Source organism: Abramis brama, assembly GCF_963993115.1.
Source record: "Abramis brama genome assembly, chromosome: 3".
Classification (NCBI taxonomy): Eukaryota; Metazoa; Chordata; class Actinopteri; order Cypriniformes; family Leuciscidae; genus Abramis; species Abramis brama.
In genome coordinates this window covers 27,784,573-27,800,534 of record NC_139965.1, presented here as the reverse complement: position 1 = coordinate 27,800,534, position 15,962 = coordinate 27,784,573, and the positions used below count along the sequence as shown (strand labels likewise).

The following is a 15,962-nucleotide window of genomic DNA, read 5'->3' as shown; positions in this document are numbered from 1 at the left end:
AAAGGTTGTCCTGGGAAGACGGCAGAGGCCTGTGAGCTTCACGGCTAATTCCACATGAGCAGAGTGCTGACTGAGAGCAGCCAGACATCACAACAGAGAATAACACTACTGCTAGTCAGCATGACCTACATGTGTGATATTTGTGAGTCAGTAGCCCCTTTCACACAGCGCGTTGATCCCGGGAAATTGCCGTAAAATTGCTAGCGTAAAATTCTGTGTGAACACAAACACGTCCTGGGATTGATGCCGGGATCGATGCCGGGATGGGGATCTAGTAACCCGGAACGCGCCCTGTGTGAACAAAAGCCATGACCAATGCCGTAAGGGTAAGGGGTATGTCGTAGTGATGACACACGGGCCTTTCTACAACCTATGCAACAGCATATGGGGAACGAGCCTCTTGGCAAACCCAGTGATGCTACTGGGGAGTATGAACTCGTCTTCGTGTAGAAATGACGAAGAGGAGTTTTCAGCAGAACTGACTTCTGACAGGAGTTATCACATATATGAACACACTCACAGATTCCGGAAAATCACTGGCAGTGTGAATGAACCAAAATCAAACGATCCCGGGACACATTATCCGTGTATTTTCCGGAATCTCTGTGTGAAAGGGGCTAGTGTGTGTGCAAGAGAGATTAGGGATGAGGAAGCTCTCTCTCTCTCTGTCGCTCTCTCACCGACAGACAGAAAACACCACTGAACCTGATGAACTCAGCTACTACTGTGCTGCATCTCATAACCTCTTGTGTGCACTAAAGGCCTGATATACTTCACACCAGTTCGTTCTTTGATTCATGGGCATCGGAACCATTGTATGTGGGTGGGACAAGACCCACCCACTTTTTAAGACCATGATATTGGACCCACTCACTTTTACATTCAGCGCATATGTCTGTTCACTTTTCAGAGCGTCGTCAGTCAAATCCATTCCACTTGAGGAATGCCCTAATGAATTAAACTCCATTTCCGCTAAAATAGCTACATTATATTTCTCAACGAGCCGCAACTGACGAAAAAAACGCCCGTTGTACCCTTCCAGTCAAATATTGCAAACATCGCTTTAAGTTGTCAATGCTGGCAAATGACCATGGTATCAGCAGGTTAATCCACGGATAGCTGTGCATTTAATGCACAATGTGGTGGCGAGTTTAGTTTACTTGTTTAATTAAAAGGCATCAGAATACATGAAATTTTATTAGTAACATTTTTCTGGGGGAGGACCCACCCACTTTTTTTTTGCTTCCGACGCCCATGCTTTGATTTCAATTGATGTAATTTCGAACAAAATCAAGCCAAAATGAAGTTCGTTTAGAGTTTGTTGGTTTAGAGTGAGTTTCCAGAACTTTCTGGAAAAGTTCGCACTGGTTGGTAAACACCTTTGAACTACTATTGGTCTGTGGTGGTTGTGTAATGGACCAAGGTTTGGCTCTGGGGCTCCGCCTTCTTTTGACAAGGAAATCTTCTCTGGTTAATTTCTTCATTCAGTCCGTTGAAGTCAGACACGAGAAAAAACATTGAAGTTGGAACTTTTATTTGAGAGCAACACTGCCACTTTTTTCATGTTTAATACTGTAAAGCTGCTTGCTTTAAAGCAATCTATTGCAGTGCTATATGATAAATGTGACATGACTTGACTAAGAGTGCCAAATTGCAGGGCTTGTGCAAACATATGCTATGATCAGATGCTTTCTTAACTGCTATATTCTCATCACTGTCATTTTTGTTGTGCGTTTATTTTGTTTTTGAGAGGAAAACCTAAAAAAATATTGATCTAAACGCACTCTCAGCAGTGTGGGCAGAGTAGGGCTGTTTACTAACAGTATTCTGCCGCAAAGGTATTTCTAAATTTTTTTTTACCCCAAAGCAAAGATCCTAAGTATATCAGGGCCTTAACACACACGCACACACTGTATCCAACTGCTATTACATACAGCAAAGCTACAATTCTTTTTTTTTTCAAAGCATGGCTTCATTTTAAACACATGTACAGATATCTTAAGCACAAGTAAATCTATTAGCACTTAGATAGCAGCTAATATAAAAAAAAAGGTATGGCTGGCTTCAGTCCAGCTGCTCATCTAAGAGGAACTGTCGGCTTCCCAGACTGCTGTGAGCAGCGGGGCCATCTAAGGTCTGGTACACATGCCTGGTAAACCACTGATATCTTAGGGTGTGTTCACAATTGCAGTTTGGTTCCCTTCATTCCTTTGGTCCAGACCAAAAAAGAAAAAGAATCATTTTGTCCTGGTTCGCTTAGCATTCAAACCAAAAGATGTAAGATATTCAACGGAACTTACCCAACATCCAAAACAATGTTGTGTGCTCGTTCTGACGCCGGCACTAAACTGTAATGGGCAACACCGCTCCTATGACGAAAAAACTAGGTATTGCTTGAGCAATCTGTACTTTTTAGGGTTGCATCTTGTGACGTCATGTCCTGTTTTTTTTTGGATTGTTTAGATGTATTTAGTCCATGTTGATTTGGTGCCCAAGAAACATTTATTATTATTACTGAAAACAGTTCTCTTTATTATGAAAACCGCAATACATTTTTGGTCAGGATTCTTTGAATATATTGTTCAAAAGAACAGCATTTATTTGAAATTGACATATTTTGTGACACTAGAAATGTCTTTACTGTCACTTTTGATCGATTAAGGGCATCCAAGATGAAAAAAACTATTAATTGCTTTTAAAAAAACAGTAGTGTATTTGTGTATGACACTACTTTTTGTGTACACGTGTTTTGGGAGACAAGAAATATTATCAAAGTGCATGCAATATTCATCTGTGTGCAAATATAAAATGACATGCAAACCAAAATCTCACACCTTCTAAGTAAATCGCAGAAAGACAGAGAGGAAATGCTATGATACACAACTAGACTTCTGAGAAAACTGTAACTTTCATTGGGACTGAGAGTATTTTGCAGACCTAATAGAATGTTTATGCAGCAAAACCACAGACATAGATCCTTCCATTGTTTGGGCTAAACCAAAACAGAATCATCTAACAGCACCAAAGCAGCAGTTGCGAGCCATTCTGAGAGACTGCAGCTTGGCAAAAACAGCTGGGCTTTTTGCCAGCGGTGCTATAGCTCATTTTCATTTCTCTTTGAAGGTGATTACCACCATTGTGTTTGGATCTCTGCCCCTCCTCCCAATTCCATCTTATTTCCCTTCATATGTAGATGAAGAAAGATTCACACACACTGATGTGGATGTACATACACATGAACACAGGCATGTCAAAATAAGGGACCAAATTCACCCCTTTCAAACTCAGCTTTGTGTGTAACTTAAAGCCAGCGGTTAATCTAAAATTACCTGCCAGATTTGGTGTAAACCAAGTGACAACATCTCTAAAATAAGCTTGAAGAGCTAAATCACAGAATTACACAGAAAGTAAAGCTCATTCTTAAACAACCCCCTCTGCTGGTCTGTTGGCAAAAATAAATTGTTTTGTTTTTTCCCTTACAAGGTGAGATTCTAGAGATTTGTCTGCTAATTATTTTCAGTTTACAGGCAGTAGGCCTATTTATGTATCAATAATCTCCATCATCAATGTATAAATTACAAGATATTACCATTAGTGACAAACTAGTCGCTATAGGCAAATCACAATCTCTTTTCCACAAGGCTCGCCAGCACCAATGCCAAATACCCTGTTCTTTTCCACAGAGACAGTACCATGTGCCAACCAGCATGCCAAATGCAGCTCAGGGGTATCAGCTATCACATCGGCACGACAGGCCTAACCTTTAGAGCTCTGCTCAGAGTGAAGGGCAAGGAGCACAGACTGAGACGGTCCACTCATCATATGGATGTCTGCGTAAACAGTCAATCCATTTAATAGTACTTAGAGCTATAATGAACAGCAGAATTCGAGTGTGAACGACAAACAGCTTCAAGTTAAAATTAAGTTAAATTTACAACAGAAAAATAAAAAAAATAAAAATCCATCTGTGGATCATGTGTCCAATGCTCGGTCCTGGAAACTAAACTAATATTGAGAAGTATTTTGTGTGTATTCCGTTGTTATTATTTGGTTAAGATTAAATGAATTGGTAAAATAACTGTCAGTTATGTCCAAAATAACTGCATTAATCTATTCCGAATCCACTGATAACAACAGCTGAGCCCACCAAGTGCAACTATATCCAAACAAAACTGCATTCAAAAAGAAAAGTACTAAACACTGATTGGATTAATAGCTATTTGTCCTCCTAAAATAGTCTCAGATTCCTAGGAAAAGTCAATAAAGGTCATAATATCAACATGGTTTCACTCCACCATTAGTTGTATGAACTGATTAAAGGATAATACAGTAAACAACGGAGCAACAAGGAATAGGCCTATGCTACATTGAGGGTTCCCACCCCTTTTTACAAATTAATTTCCTTTTTTTTATTATTATTATAGTTGCTTATGAGTACTGGATAAAAATTTTAAAGATAACATACATAGTAGCTAACACATTACAGAGGTAAAAAAAAAAAAAAAAAAAAGTATATTTGCTATAGAAATGTCCATGACTCTCCAATCTCACGCCAAAATACTCAGAAACACAAATAATATATATATATTATTGCACGTAAAGGTAAACTAATCTACGCCCCACACTGGACGTACAGTAGCCGCTGCAGCAGATGCATGTCGTTGAGAGCATGTCTCAACATGCAAAAAACAAGGGTGGTGGTGAGGGGGATGGAGACTGCAAAATAATCGTGTCAGCGTTTTTTTATTTTCGCTGCCACAAGCAATGTGCACCAACAATGATCAATTCTAGGTAAAACTACTGACCTAAGACAGGACTGGGTTGAGTGACTATGCACACAGAAGCTATATATTTTCCTCACAAATATATACTGAGTAATACAAATGCATGTAGAACGCATGCGCTGCTACGCTATAACACCTTAAGCCATGGCTGCATGTTTCACGATGTCTTCATCTTTAATAACAGTAACTAAGCGCGTACCCGATGAATTAGTACACATTTTGGATAACCGCGACACAACTATAATGTGAAGAGCACAATAGGTCTATATCGGATGCAGTGGTGACTGCAAGGAAAGCGTGTCTACGCACACTGGCCGTTTAAATGCGCGCGGCTGTACCCGGCGGCTGCTGCTCCTGCACGCGAGTTGTTTACCATCACTAGCGCGCCCACTAAATCCGCTAAGAGCGCGTGGTCGCCGGAAATCTTTCGCCCATTCCAAGACACAGACATTTCAATTTCTTCACACTTTCACGAGAAGACAAAAAAGCTCTTTGCCGATAAATAACTAATAGTGTATTATTACACAATTAATAACAGTGTAATAATTGACAGTGGCTGTCCACAACAGCCAAGACGAGTAACCAACCTCAGATTTTAACATCGATCTGCTCAGTCCAAAACACACAACTTTGATAAGTTATCTTATCGTTATCATCACAATAAGGAAAGCAACGGCGAGATTAGTTAAATACACACACATAGTTCCTGTAGCCATGACTCACTGTCAAGTGGAAACGAGGGAGCATCTAGAATAGAGCTAATTAGGATGGAGAGCCTTCGATCCCATTAACCCCCACATATCCAGCAGCACTCACTTACTGGCCATTATATCAGACAGACAGACTTACCAGATTGAGTTCTTTATTTTTAGCTGCAACGCATTCGCCTCAGGCCCTTGCAATCCTTGAACCGCGGAAGGTAAAGGTCCGACCCCAGGACCAGACTGCTGCTGGTCATCAGCCATCACGATGCGACTCTATTGAGATGATGGGGATCTAACAAGTAGGCCTTAACCTGAACCTGGAGAACGTAACTTTCCTCCGTAAATAGTACATCACGATCACTGCCTGTTGATTTCACTGACAAATCGGACTCGGCTTTAATACATCACGTTGGTAAGTCATGGTTTGTGGTTGCAGCTGAGGTCACTATCCCTGCGCGTGCATCAGGAGCAAAGAAACACTTCGAGCTGCAGCAGGTTCAAAGTCAGACACTACCTACCTAGTAGCTCACTGGCGACCACTGGGGAAGCTGCTGCTGCTGGGACCGCGCATGCGCACTGCGCCACCAGCGGAAACCCACACGAGGGTGCTGCAGCGAGTTCATCTAGTTCAGTAGTGTCTAATCACTCATGTTCGGAAGCATAACTAGCTGTCAGTAAGGATTGATAATATCCCTCTCGTTGTTTTACAAAATTCCCGTCATAATCGATTGTTTGTTGTCTTTTTATCACTCACATAAAGAATTCAATCTGGCCTGGAGGTTGTGTTGAAATTTCCTGTCATGTATTGCCATAAATAAATGAATAAATACAATATCAAATGATTTGAAATACACATTATACTTATTTTATCTTTTATTTATTGCCACGTAATTACGTAGTCATTGAACGATGACGTTTTTATTTAAGAAATAGGGGTTGAAAGAAGCATGTATACATAAAAAATGAAATGAAAGGGATAGTTCACCCAAAAAATCGGTCAGCATTTACTCACCCTAATGTTGTTCCAAACCTGTATTAAATTATTTTTTTTCTGTTGAACACAAAAGAAGATAGTTCGTCCTACAATGGAAGTCAATCAACTGTTTAATTACCGACATTCTGGAGCACTACAATTACTGTTAAATTACTAAAATTCTTCACTCCATCGTCTTTTGTGTTCAACACAAGAAAGAAACTCAGACAGGTTTGGAAAAACATGAGGGTGAGTAAGTGATGACAGAATTTGTGTGTGTGTGTGTGTGTGTGAACTATCCCTTTAAATGCCTCGGATGAAAAGCTAATGTAGACACTGTTGCTTAGCAACGGCGTCTCGCCACTAACAAAAATGGCAGACCGCACACCCAGACCCGCGCTAACGTTAACGTTACCTCCTGTAAGTCTAACGAAATACAACTCTTTAATTCTCTTTTCGAGTTATGACGTATTAATTGCAGTTTTTCCTAAAATACGCTGTTGTGTATTAAATAATACGTTTTCCATTTTAAATTAAGAAAAGCCGCAAGAAGTAAGAAATAAAGTGGTATTTTGAGGGCGGAGAAATATTAATAATCGCAAATCTCAATAATACTGATACTTTCTGTCTACTCAGTTAAAAAAGCCTCAAACGTCTTACTCAGAAAGGCCTTCCAGACCCAGACCTCAGAGCAGGTCTTCATCTGCTCCTTCAAAGAAACCACCACAAATGGACCTCTTGGCCAAAGAGGAGGAATACAAGTATTTATGGGTTTATTACTTAAATGCACATTAGTTTACATAATACGCTGTTTTGTATGTATTTTATACCCAGTGACTGCATAACCCGTGCCATAAAAAAGAGATGAGAACATAGTATCGTTAATATCTAACTGCTTGCAACTCATACTCTTCAGGCGTCTCAATGCAGAACTAGAGGCAAAAACAGCAGAACTTGTTCGGGAAGCAGAGAAAGTTATGGTAAGTGTGAATGTGAAAAATAGCAAATGATTTTGAAAGATCTGAGAGAATATGGTCTGTACTTTTAATGTGTAGGCTATAGCTTATAGTAGCCTATGTCATATGTATGATGTTGCAACAAACCCAGACATTGACACTGTATGTTTGTGATTGTGGTTTACAGAGGGATCAAAATGAAGTACTCTCTAAACCAATCTCCTCCCACCTCTCCATTGATACTGACTGTCATTTTGAGGTTTCTGGGTAATGGCTCTCACAATTTGACATGCTCATAAGCAACATCATTAGCTGTTTGCGAGCATAACATTTTGTTTGTCTTATTAGGACTATAACAAAAGAAACAACATCTAAGCAGCCCACTACGGTACAACACACATATCAAATGAATCAGTGCAAATGTGGATTACATACAAGACCCCATTACTGACAAGAACCCATTTCTGTTGTGTTATGTAGATCATGAAAAACAAGAACTTCTCTGTAAAATCTTCAAAGCCAAACAAGCCAGGTTCAGGAAATAGAAAGAATCCTCAGTAAGTGTTTTCTCAAAGTTTTTATTATTATAAAATAATAATAAAAACTTTTATTGTATATCATGAAATGCTATGAATCCGAATGATTTTGGGTCTTTGTGGTAGTGTCAACAGAAAAGCACCACACACTGTAGTTGATGATGTTGCTATTCCTGAAGACTTTGGGGAATTCTCACTTGCTAAGACAATCAGCATTATCGAGAACAGGGTTAGTGATGACCTCACTGAGGAACACTTGCAGGATGACATCATGCCCAGTGCTGGAGATGAGATGGGCGCAGGTTGGTTAAAAAGACCAAATATGTTCAAATATTGAATTTGTTGTGCTATTTGCATTTTGACTTATACATTAATTTCATTTTTACAGAAGCTCAGATCAGATTTTTGAAGGCTAAACTTCGAGTAATGCAGGAAGAATTAAACAGGCTCTCATATGAATGCAACAAGAAGGTAAGCAGTTTTGAGATGTGTTCAAGGTTGGTTAATCTATTCAGTCAGGTCAACTTACTCTTGCTCAAAATCCCTTTTGCGAAGGATGATGAAAACAGCACTTTGTGCAGCAAACTGAAGGATGTGGAGGAGGAAAGGGCAAGATTGCAGAGGACTACAAATGTCCAACAGACTCAGGTTGAGAAGCAAAGAGCTTTAGCTGAAGAATCCAGTCGGAAGTGTGAAGGTCTGCAACAGCAAGTGGCTGCACTGCAAAAGGTACTTGAATTGTTGGCAAAATATTATTCACAATTCTACTGAAACAATCCACAATCTACTGAAACTTATTGAAGATACTTTCTGACAGAACAAAGGTTTCTGACAAATAATAATAATTTAACCTCACTGCAACTCAATTCCTAAAGGAAAGTATAACATATCTGTCATAATTCCTGTAAATCAAAGATGTGCCAGGATCCAGAGCCGTGGAATCCTTGGCATGGACCCTTTAACCTGATTAGTCCTCTGTGTGTAAAGTGAGACTGTGCCACAGCTGCTCAGAGTGCAGAGCACACTGCACTTGGGCTTCTGGGACAGATATCTTTGGAACTCACCCTTTCCCTTATGATAGGGTCATGGAAACTTAATGATGATAGAGAATAACTGTATAACCAGATAGAAATTCCTATCAGAATGGGCCATATTGCTTAAAAAAACATCCATTCACTGTCATCTTACTTTAGACTTATCGCATGTGCATGATGTTTGGGTAGGTTGGGGTTAAAAGCTTTCCTTAGCCCTTACAAAGATCCAAAGCCCAAAAAAGAAAATTCCATCATTTACTCGCCTTCATGTCATTCCAAAAGACTTTCATTACTTCCAAAAAATCCGTAAGACTTTCGTTCATCGAAACCCAAATGAAGATATTTTTAATGAAATCTGAGAGCTTTCTGTCACTGTGTTGACAGCTACGCAACTACCACTTTGATGCTTCAAAAAGTTCATAGAGAGATTGTAAAACTATTCCATACGAAATTAGCGGTGTAGTCCAAATTTTCTGAAGAGACACAGAATTTTTGGGTGAATTAACCCTTTAATATGCATATCATTGGGACATCTGCATCTGCAAACACAATCTGCACAGTATGCTTTCTTCGGTTATATGTAAATGCCTGTGTCTGTACAATCTAGGAGTTGGAAAGCATGAAGAGAACCCATAAACAGGCAGCCAATACACACAGTGCAACAGAGGTGCGGTTGAATAGAGCTCTAGAGGAGGTTGAGAAGACTAAAACTCAGCTCAACAAACTCAAACAGAGCAGTAAGGTAATGTGAACTCAGGTAAACCAGCATGAAATAAGCATTTCAAATTTAGATGGCATTTTTGTTAATTTAACTTCTTCTCTTATGTTTTTTTTTTTTTTTACCCTACCGAAGGATTCAACCAGTCAGGAGCACCAGAAGGTTGAAACCTTACAAGCTGAGAACAGAAAGCTGGAAAGACAAAATGCTGAGCTTATCATGGGTTTTAAAAAGCAACTTAAGCTAATAGATATTTTAAAAAGACAGAAGGTAAGACATCAGTATCTTTGCAATTACTTGAAACTGTCATTTCCAAAATACAGTCTTATCATATCACACTAACTAACCTCACTAGAAAACATAACAAGCATTTTATATTTATGCTGTATTTTTGAAAGATGCATTTTGAAGCGGCCAAGCTGTTGTCCTTCACTGAAGAGGAGTTCATGAAAGCTTTGGATTGGGGAAAGGATGGAGTCTCATAGGTTTCTATTTTGTACTTTGTAAATATAGATGACTGCAAACAGTTTGCATTTCAAGATCTCATTCACTGTTTAACAATCTTCAAACTTCAATAAATAATAATATGCTGAATATCATGACAGTCAGTGTTTATCAACCCTGCCACAATAATTTAATTAATTACATCATTGCCATCTAGTGGTAAATACTGAAATCACAACATCTATGCAAATTTGGCTTTTCATTTGAACTTTTAATCATTTGTTGTTGTTGTTATTATTATATACAATGTATACACAGAACAAAAATATTGTATTCCTGCTAGTAAATAACTGCTTTATTCAGGGTATCAGCCAAACACACTCTTCTTCATTAGTAGTCCACTGAAGGAAGTGTGACCATTCTGGTGAACTCCTCATAATGAACGAGTCCATCACGTCCAACATTAGCCTCTTTAAAAAGCTCATCCACTGAAAAACAATGCACAGTTAACAGTTAAACAACACATTCATTCTCTCTAATAGTGCTAACATACTGGGATCTGACTGGGCAAATTGTTTTAGAAAATCAAAAAATAAAATGTTTTTCTAAATTCCTCAAACAAGATACATCTCTAAAAAAATGGGGTTTCATATTATAATATAATTTAATGGGGTTAATATTTAAATCAGTCCAGACCCTGACATTTATAAATAAATAAAAAAAACTTGTTTTGATTAGCTCTGATCTTTGAATAAATCAACATAAAACCAGAAGGATCTGAGATGATTTATACCTTCTTTTTCAGTGAGCTTTTCTCCCAAGCCAGTGAGTTTAGCCCTTAACTCAGAAGCCAGAATGTAGCCCTTCTTGTGTTTGTCTGTCATACGCATAGCCTCCAGAATTTCATTCTTAGGATCCTCCTGTTGCATCTGTCTGTGCATCATGGTTAGAAATGTAGAAAAGTCCAGCTCCCCTGTCTTATCTGTGGTGGGGATACAGCAGAAAAGATTTATGAACTACTAACATTAAACAAAGCAAAGAATTCATTCAAACACAATTAAATAATGGATGTTTTACTTTAGCTTTAGTTTGATTCCAGTGCCTCAACATGCTCTTACACTGGCTATAAAATCAAATATGGCATAACTAAATATCTGATGTTAATTAAAGTTGTGTGTGTGTGTGTGTTGTCATTAGCACTATATTTGACATTAGCCACAGGTAGCATAAGGAAGCTGAAAGAGTCGACAAGGAAGACATTCACAATTCAATGGAATGTTAATCATGAGGTCTAACAAAATGTTACCTATTTTGTGGACTTGCAGATGTCTATCCACTTCATTAAATGTGGGACTTGTACCCAAACAGCGCATGACAGTAATAAGGTCTTTGGCTTCAATCTTCCCCTTTCGCTTCTTGTCATAAAGCGAGAAACATTCTTTGAACTCTACATGAGAACATGCAAAACCACAGTGAAAAACAATTCCACTAAAAAAATTCTCATTACTCATAAATGTACTGTAGGCTACTTGTCATTTAAAAAAAATAACTAGTTTATTTTACTATATTCATGAATTTACATCGCACAATTTCTTTCTGTGTAACACAGCTTACCATCAATCTGAGTTTGTGTTAAGAATTTTGCCTGTAAAGGTTTAAAAAAGATGTTGAAAAATCAACAGTAATTGAATGAAAATAACATTAAAGAGAAAAACAGCATCAAACTCACCATGTTTCGTCTGTTCAGGGAAAGAGTCACTCCCTCTGGATTACCTGTAGGAACTAAAGTCCACTGCAGTTTTGACGTAACTGATAGCCTCGTTGTCATAGGAACATTGATATAGGATCCAACTATCATGTTATACTGTCTATTACAGTAGGTGCAGCTCATGATCTCACTCACTGACTCATAAAAAGGTATATTTAGGGAGAACAACCTTTATTTTTATAAAACAAGGACATAAAGTAAAAAAAAATTACAGTAAGCCACAATGATGAAATGTCTTTATTATTCAATATACATTGTATAGTTTGCCTTGGGCAGGCACAAGGAAAAACACTGGAACTTAAAGGGGTCATGAACTGCATTTAAAAAAAAAAAAAAAATTGTATAATGTTCTCTGAGGTCCACTTATAATGATATCAAGATTTTTACATCAAAAGACATCCTAATTTAGAAGTAATAGGCAATTTTTCCTTATGTTTTTGACCCTCTCTTTCGATCACACAGTTTTGATGGGCGTGCCGCATTCAAGACTTGGTAGCAAAGGCCCACTGCTATGATTGGGTAACAGTTTTACATATTAAAATAATTTTCAACGTCCCCGCCATTACACATGTGGAATTGTTTTGAAGACTTCTGATGCTGAAAAATATCTTGTTACATAGTTGAAACATTTGCCAACAATGTTGAACATTTATGCGTATTACATATGCTTTATAAGACTTGGTTGTATCAAGTTAAAGTTTAAGTAAGGTAGGTAGGTAAGGTAAGATACTTTATTGTCCCAGAGGGAAATTTGTATTGGCCTCAAAAGTACAGCCACTGCATCACATAAAACAGAAAAATAAAATAAAAAATAACACAATAGCACACATTAAAGAGAGAGAGGTGTTATTTTATAACTTAGTTGCAGAAGTAATAAACAAATTTTTAAACCGGTTAAATCTACACCTTGGCATTCTTAATCTCCTTCCCGATGGCAACATTTGTTTGAAGTGTTTGAGATGTACTTGGAGTTACCACAGTCATAGTTGACAAATGATAACCTTTTGTGTGTATCGTGTAAACAGAATTATGAATGAATGTACCATCGCTTGTTGCACTGTTGTTCTTATAGGCTATTCATCATTCATCCTTTTCAATAAAGTGAAAAATGTATACTAATATGAAACGTGTTATGTCTTTCTGATGATAAAACAGATGATGTCGCTCACTGAAGCTTTTATTCAGGATTACAGTGAATGGCTTAGATCAAAACAACAACAAAATCAGTTTCTCTACGTTCTCTCTTCCATTTCCAGGAATCTCCCACATTAATCCTCAGAGGCATCGCTATCGTTTTGTTGCTGGAGTAACCCAGTGTTTGCTTCTCTCTCATATTTACGTTGATCTTCTTCTGCAGAGGCAGTCTTTCATCGCATTATGACCTAATTACTGTGCCAAAAGTCGTTTTGGCAACTTGGTTTCAATAAAAACGGTTTTTGAACTAAAGAGGAAGTTTTGAGTTCTGAAACTTACAGGATATTTTTATAGTACAATGACCTCTTGTATGTCAAAATATTGATTTCTCAATTCATGACCCCTTTAAATACATCCCTAACCAGTATTCAAGAGCAACTATTTTCAGTTTCACTCAAAGTGTCATTAAACTTGGTTAAACTCGTATTTAAAGTCTTTTTATTGAAGAAATATCAGTGAAATGCAGTTCGGATTTGCTGTTAGTATTTAACTGCCTTTGATGTGTAAGGTATAAAAGGACCAAGGCTCGGGGACATAGATGATACCGGGATACTTTTTGCGCAAAACTTTGTCATTCCACAGATATGCGACCCAAACCAGAACTAATCCCAGAGTAATGATGAAGTTGTAGAAGAGGAAACGGCCATTGCTGTCAAGCATGAAGCCCATCCGCCTCTGGCGCATGACAGTGGCAACCATGGCAAAAAAGGTGAAGACATAGAGAACAAAGATCTGGCCCTCAGTAATCAGATACCTGAAGAAATAGACCTCATTAACGTTTGAACAACATTAACATGCTGATGTACTGTTAAATAATTTTTTTCTCTTTGAGAGTGTTGCTTCAACTTGATTCTACATCTCGGAAAATGCTTGAAAATTGACTTGAATCATTTACTTACCAATAGTACACTGCACTAGGGCCAAGTAGCAGCCAACCTGAGTAAGGCATCTTCTCATCTTTAACTTGTGTAAAGCAGCCAGTGAAATACAAGAAGAGGATGAGGAAGAACGGGACATACCTATGATGATAACGGTGGAGGAGGGGACGTTTTAAACTCTATATGTAAACTTTGCGGATTACAAATTACAGATTAAATGTGAGAATGGAAAATATACTTACCACATGCAATGCCCTAAGTGCTCATCATAGTAATACAAAAGCTCAAAGGAATCAATCTGAAAACCACATAAAGCATTTATTACCATTACCATCGAAAACAAACCCAACTTATTCCGAAAAAGTTTCTTCAGAGCACATCATTTGTTTGGTCTGTAAATCGAACTACTGTACCAGTGAGGTAGGCTTCAGATCCTTGATAATGGGGTTTTCTCTGACAGAAAGATGAAGCTGGTATCCACTGAGGATGAGACGATGGTTGATGGAGTCTCCCACTAGGTGTATGCTGGCTCCCATGACAAAGGTGATGATGCTGAGATAAACAGCTGAGCGAGGAAGGGCCGTGGGACTCCGCTCAATCAGCTGAAAAAGGTTACAGACAGACCAAACCAACACTTTACTTTTACTGATGCTTCTCAAACAAAAGCATGTTCAAAACATAAGGGTTAGAAATGGGGAACACCATCCTTTTGCTTTTACTTTAAGTCGTAGAAGAAATTGTGTACCTTCAGTAATAAGAATGGTGTAATGACATTATATGCCATGTGAAAATAATCTCCAACACTTGGCTTATTTAGAGGAAACCATTCTAGAGGCATTACGATCTAGATGAAGAACATACAAAATTGTTATTGATATTGAAGAGGAGAAAAGGACATCTCAATGCACAGATCACACCTTGTTTTAACTTGTAACTTACCATAGCAATTGGCCTCCCAAAGTCTAGTATCCAGTTCTGCACAGTGAAACAGAGCCAGAGATCTGTGTGAAACTGGGACTGTGCTGCTGCAGAAACAGTTTTCTCAGTCCTAGCCCTGCTTTTAAACAAAGTACAGCATTGTCATTATAAATGCTAATCGAATAGTCTGTACATTAGGAAAAAAGGTCATTTTAATCGCATGGCATGCTTTTGAGCTGCCAGACAAAATACAATTTTGAAAATTAAACGGTTAAACAGTTAAAAATGTGCACAATTAAACGGTGATATTAGATAACATTTTAGCATTAAAATCTGACCTCAAATATGCCGGAGCCAAAGCTGCAGACTGTGGTCTTCTCCGCATGGTTAATCGATTTGTTTTGTTACGTTATCAGGTTACTTTGTATTCTTTGCAACTCTACGCCAGGTGTTAATTCATTCATCAATCACATTCCAGGTCATACATCGAAACTGTAAAAGTCTGAATCCATCATTACTTACGTAATTTCTACAACTTATATCTAACGCAGTTTCAGTTCACTGATACAGTCAAATATATACTTATTTCTTAAGATGCTGATATTTGTGTTTGTTTGAATCACGTGAGGTTTAGACAGGTTCTTCTTCAGTTACGGCTTCAAAACAACATAATAGCACACTTACTGCCATCTGCCGGACTTTATTAATATTGTCTATCCAGCCTACAAGATCCTCCGGCTTTTTATATCTTAATATGGCAGTAGTACAATATTGCGAATTCGGCCCTCAGCATTGACAATAATCATTTAATTAAAGTAACGAGTATTGAAAGAAAGTAAGTAAGGCGCCGTTCAAGGCTGTCTTCTCAGTACATTCATGTTTACAATGTTTTTGACTGGTTATTTTTTTTTAATTATCAATTTTCAACAATTATTTATTTAAAAAACGGATAAATAGAGATGTTTATAACACCACTTCCTCAACTATTGGAGAGATGCCGTTGTCACTAAGGCACTTTTATTTTGAAGGCACAATAAAAAAACAGTCCTGTGATT

At 38.0% G+C, this 15,962-nt stretch overlaps 4 protein-coding genes across 5 annotated transcripts in view; 1 reads left to right on the top strand and 3 right to left on the bottom strand.

Moving 5' to 3' along the window:
- The window catches only part of rfx7a (regulatory factor X7a), a 30,817-nt gene extending 24,788 nt beyond the window's left edge, over window positions 1-6,029 (bottom strand). The window contains exon 1 of the mRNA XM_084107518.1: window positions 5,634-6,029. Within this exon, the coding sequence (XP_083963644.1) occupies window positions 5,634-5,749 (116 nt within the window). The 5' untranslated portion in view covers window positions 5,750-6,029. The remainder of the gene's footprint in view (window positions 1-5,633) is intronic.
- An 821-nt stretch (window positions 6,030-6,850) lies between these two features.
- Window positions 6,851-10,405, top strand: tex9 (testis expressed 9). The gene is made up of 12 exons (XM_084107530.1): window positions 6,851-6,881; window positions 7,098-7,222; window positions 7,378-7,441; window positions 7,605-7,684; window positions 7,766-7,805; window positions 7,898-7,974; window positions 8,080-8,255; window positions 8,342-8,424; window positions 8,509-8,682; window positions 9,595-9,729; window positions 9,841-9,975; window positions 10,104-10,405. Exons 2-12 carry the CDS (start codon window positions 7,191-7,193, stop codon window positions 10,188-10,190), a joined length of 1,083 nt encoding a protein of 360 aa, XP_083963656.1. The 5' UTR covers window positions 6,851-6,881; window positions 7,098-7,190; the 3' UTR covers window positions 10,191-10,405.
- Window positions 10,406-10,499: 94 nt separating this feature from the next.
- On the bottom strand, window positions 10,500-12,145 carry calml4a (calmodulin-like 4a). The gene is made up of 5 exons (XM_084107533.1): window positions 11,879-12,145; window positions 11,764-11,794; window positions 11,456-11,596; window positions 10,943-11,131; window positions 10,500-10,637 (listed from the first exon to the last, which is right to left on the bottom strand). The coding sequence occupies exons 1-5, from the start codon at window positions 12,038-12,040 to the stop codon at window positions 10,540-10,542; spliced, it is 621 nt and encodes a 206-aa protein (XP_083963659.1). The 5' UTR covers window positions 12,041-12,145; the 3' UTR covers window positions 10,500-10,539.
- cln6a (CLN6 transmembrane ER protein a) lies at window positions 12,141-15,962 on the bottom strand. 2 transcript variants are annotated; one of them, XM_084107532.1, is made up of 7 exons: window positions 15,246-15,962; window positions 14,929-15,043; window positions 14,735-14,833; window positions 14,403-14,591; window positions 14,232-14,287; window positions 14,011-14,130; window positions 12,141-13,865 (listed from the first exon to the last, which is right to left on the bottom strand). In XM_084107532.1, the coding sequence occupies exons 1-7, from the start codon at window positions 15,290-15,292 to the stop codon at window positions 13,598-13,600; spliced, it is 894 nt and encodes a 297-aa protein (XP_083963658.1). In that variant the 5' UTR covers window positions 15,293-15,962; the 3' UTR covers window positions 12,141-13,597. The 2 variants fall into 2 exon arrangements, with proteins under 2 accessions (XP_083963658.1, XP_083963657.1); XM_084107531.1 differs by having other exon boundaries at window positions 14,929-15,046; window positions 15,246-15,433.

Excerpts from the sequence above, each read along its gene's own strand:
- cln6a (XM_084107531.1), bottom strand. The coding sequence starts at position 15,292 with ATGCGGAGAAGACCACAGTCTGCAGCTTTGGCTCCGGCATATTTGAG. Across the intron at positions 15,047-15,245 it reads TTGGCTCCGGCATATTTGAG|CAGGGCTAGGACTGAGAAAA; the intron begins GTCAGATTTTAA and ends TTTGTTTAAAAG. Across the intron at positions 14,288-14,402 it reads ATCTGAAGCCTACCTCACTG|ATTGATTCCTTTGAGCTTTT; the intron begins GTACAGTAGTTC and ends TGTGGTTTTCAG.
- tex9 (XM_084107530.1), top strand. The coding sequence starts at position 7,191 with ATGGACCTCTTGGCCAAAGAGGAGGAATACAA. Across the intron at positions 7,975-8,079 it reads GGAAATAGAAAGAATCCTCA|TGTCAACAGAAAAGCACCAC; the intron begins GTAAGTGTTTTC and ends TCTTTGTGGTAG. Across the intron at positions 8,425-8,508 it reads CATATGAATGCAACAAGAAG|GATGATGAAAACAGCACTTT; the intron begins GTAAGCAGTTTT and ends CCTTTTGCGAAG.
- calml4a (XM_084107533.1), bottom strand. The coding sequence starts at position 12,040 with ATGAGCTGCACCTACTGTAATAGACAGTATAACATGATAGTTGGATCC. Across the intron at positions 11,597-11,763 it reads AACACAAACTCAGATTGATG|AGTTCAAAGAATGTTTCTCG; the intron begins GTAAGCTGTGTT and ends GTTCTCATGTAG. Across the intron at positions 10,638-10,942 it reads AAAGCTCACTGAAAAAGAAG|TGGATGAGCTTTTTAAAGAG; the intron begins GTATAAATCATC and ends ATTGTTTTTCAG.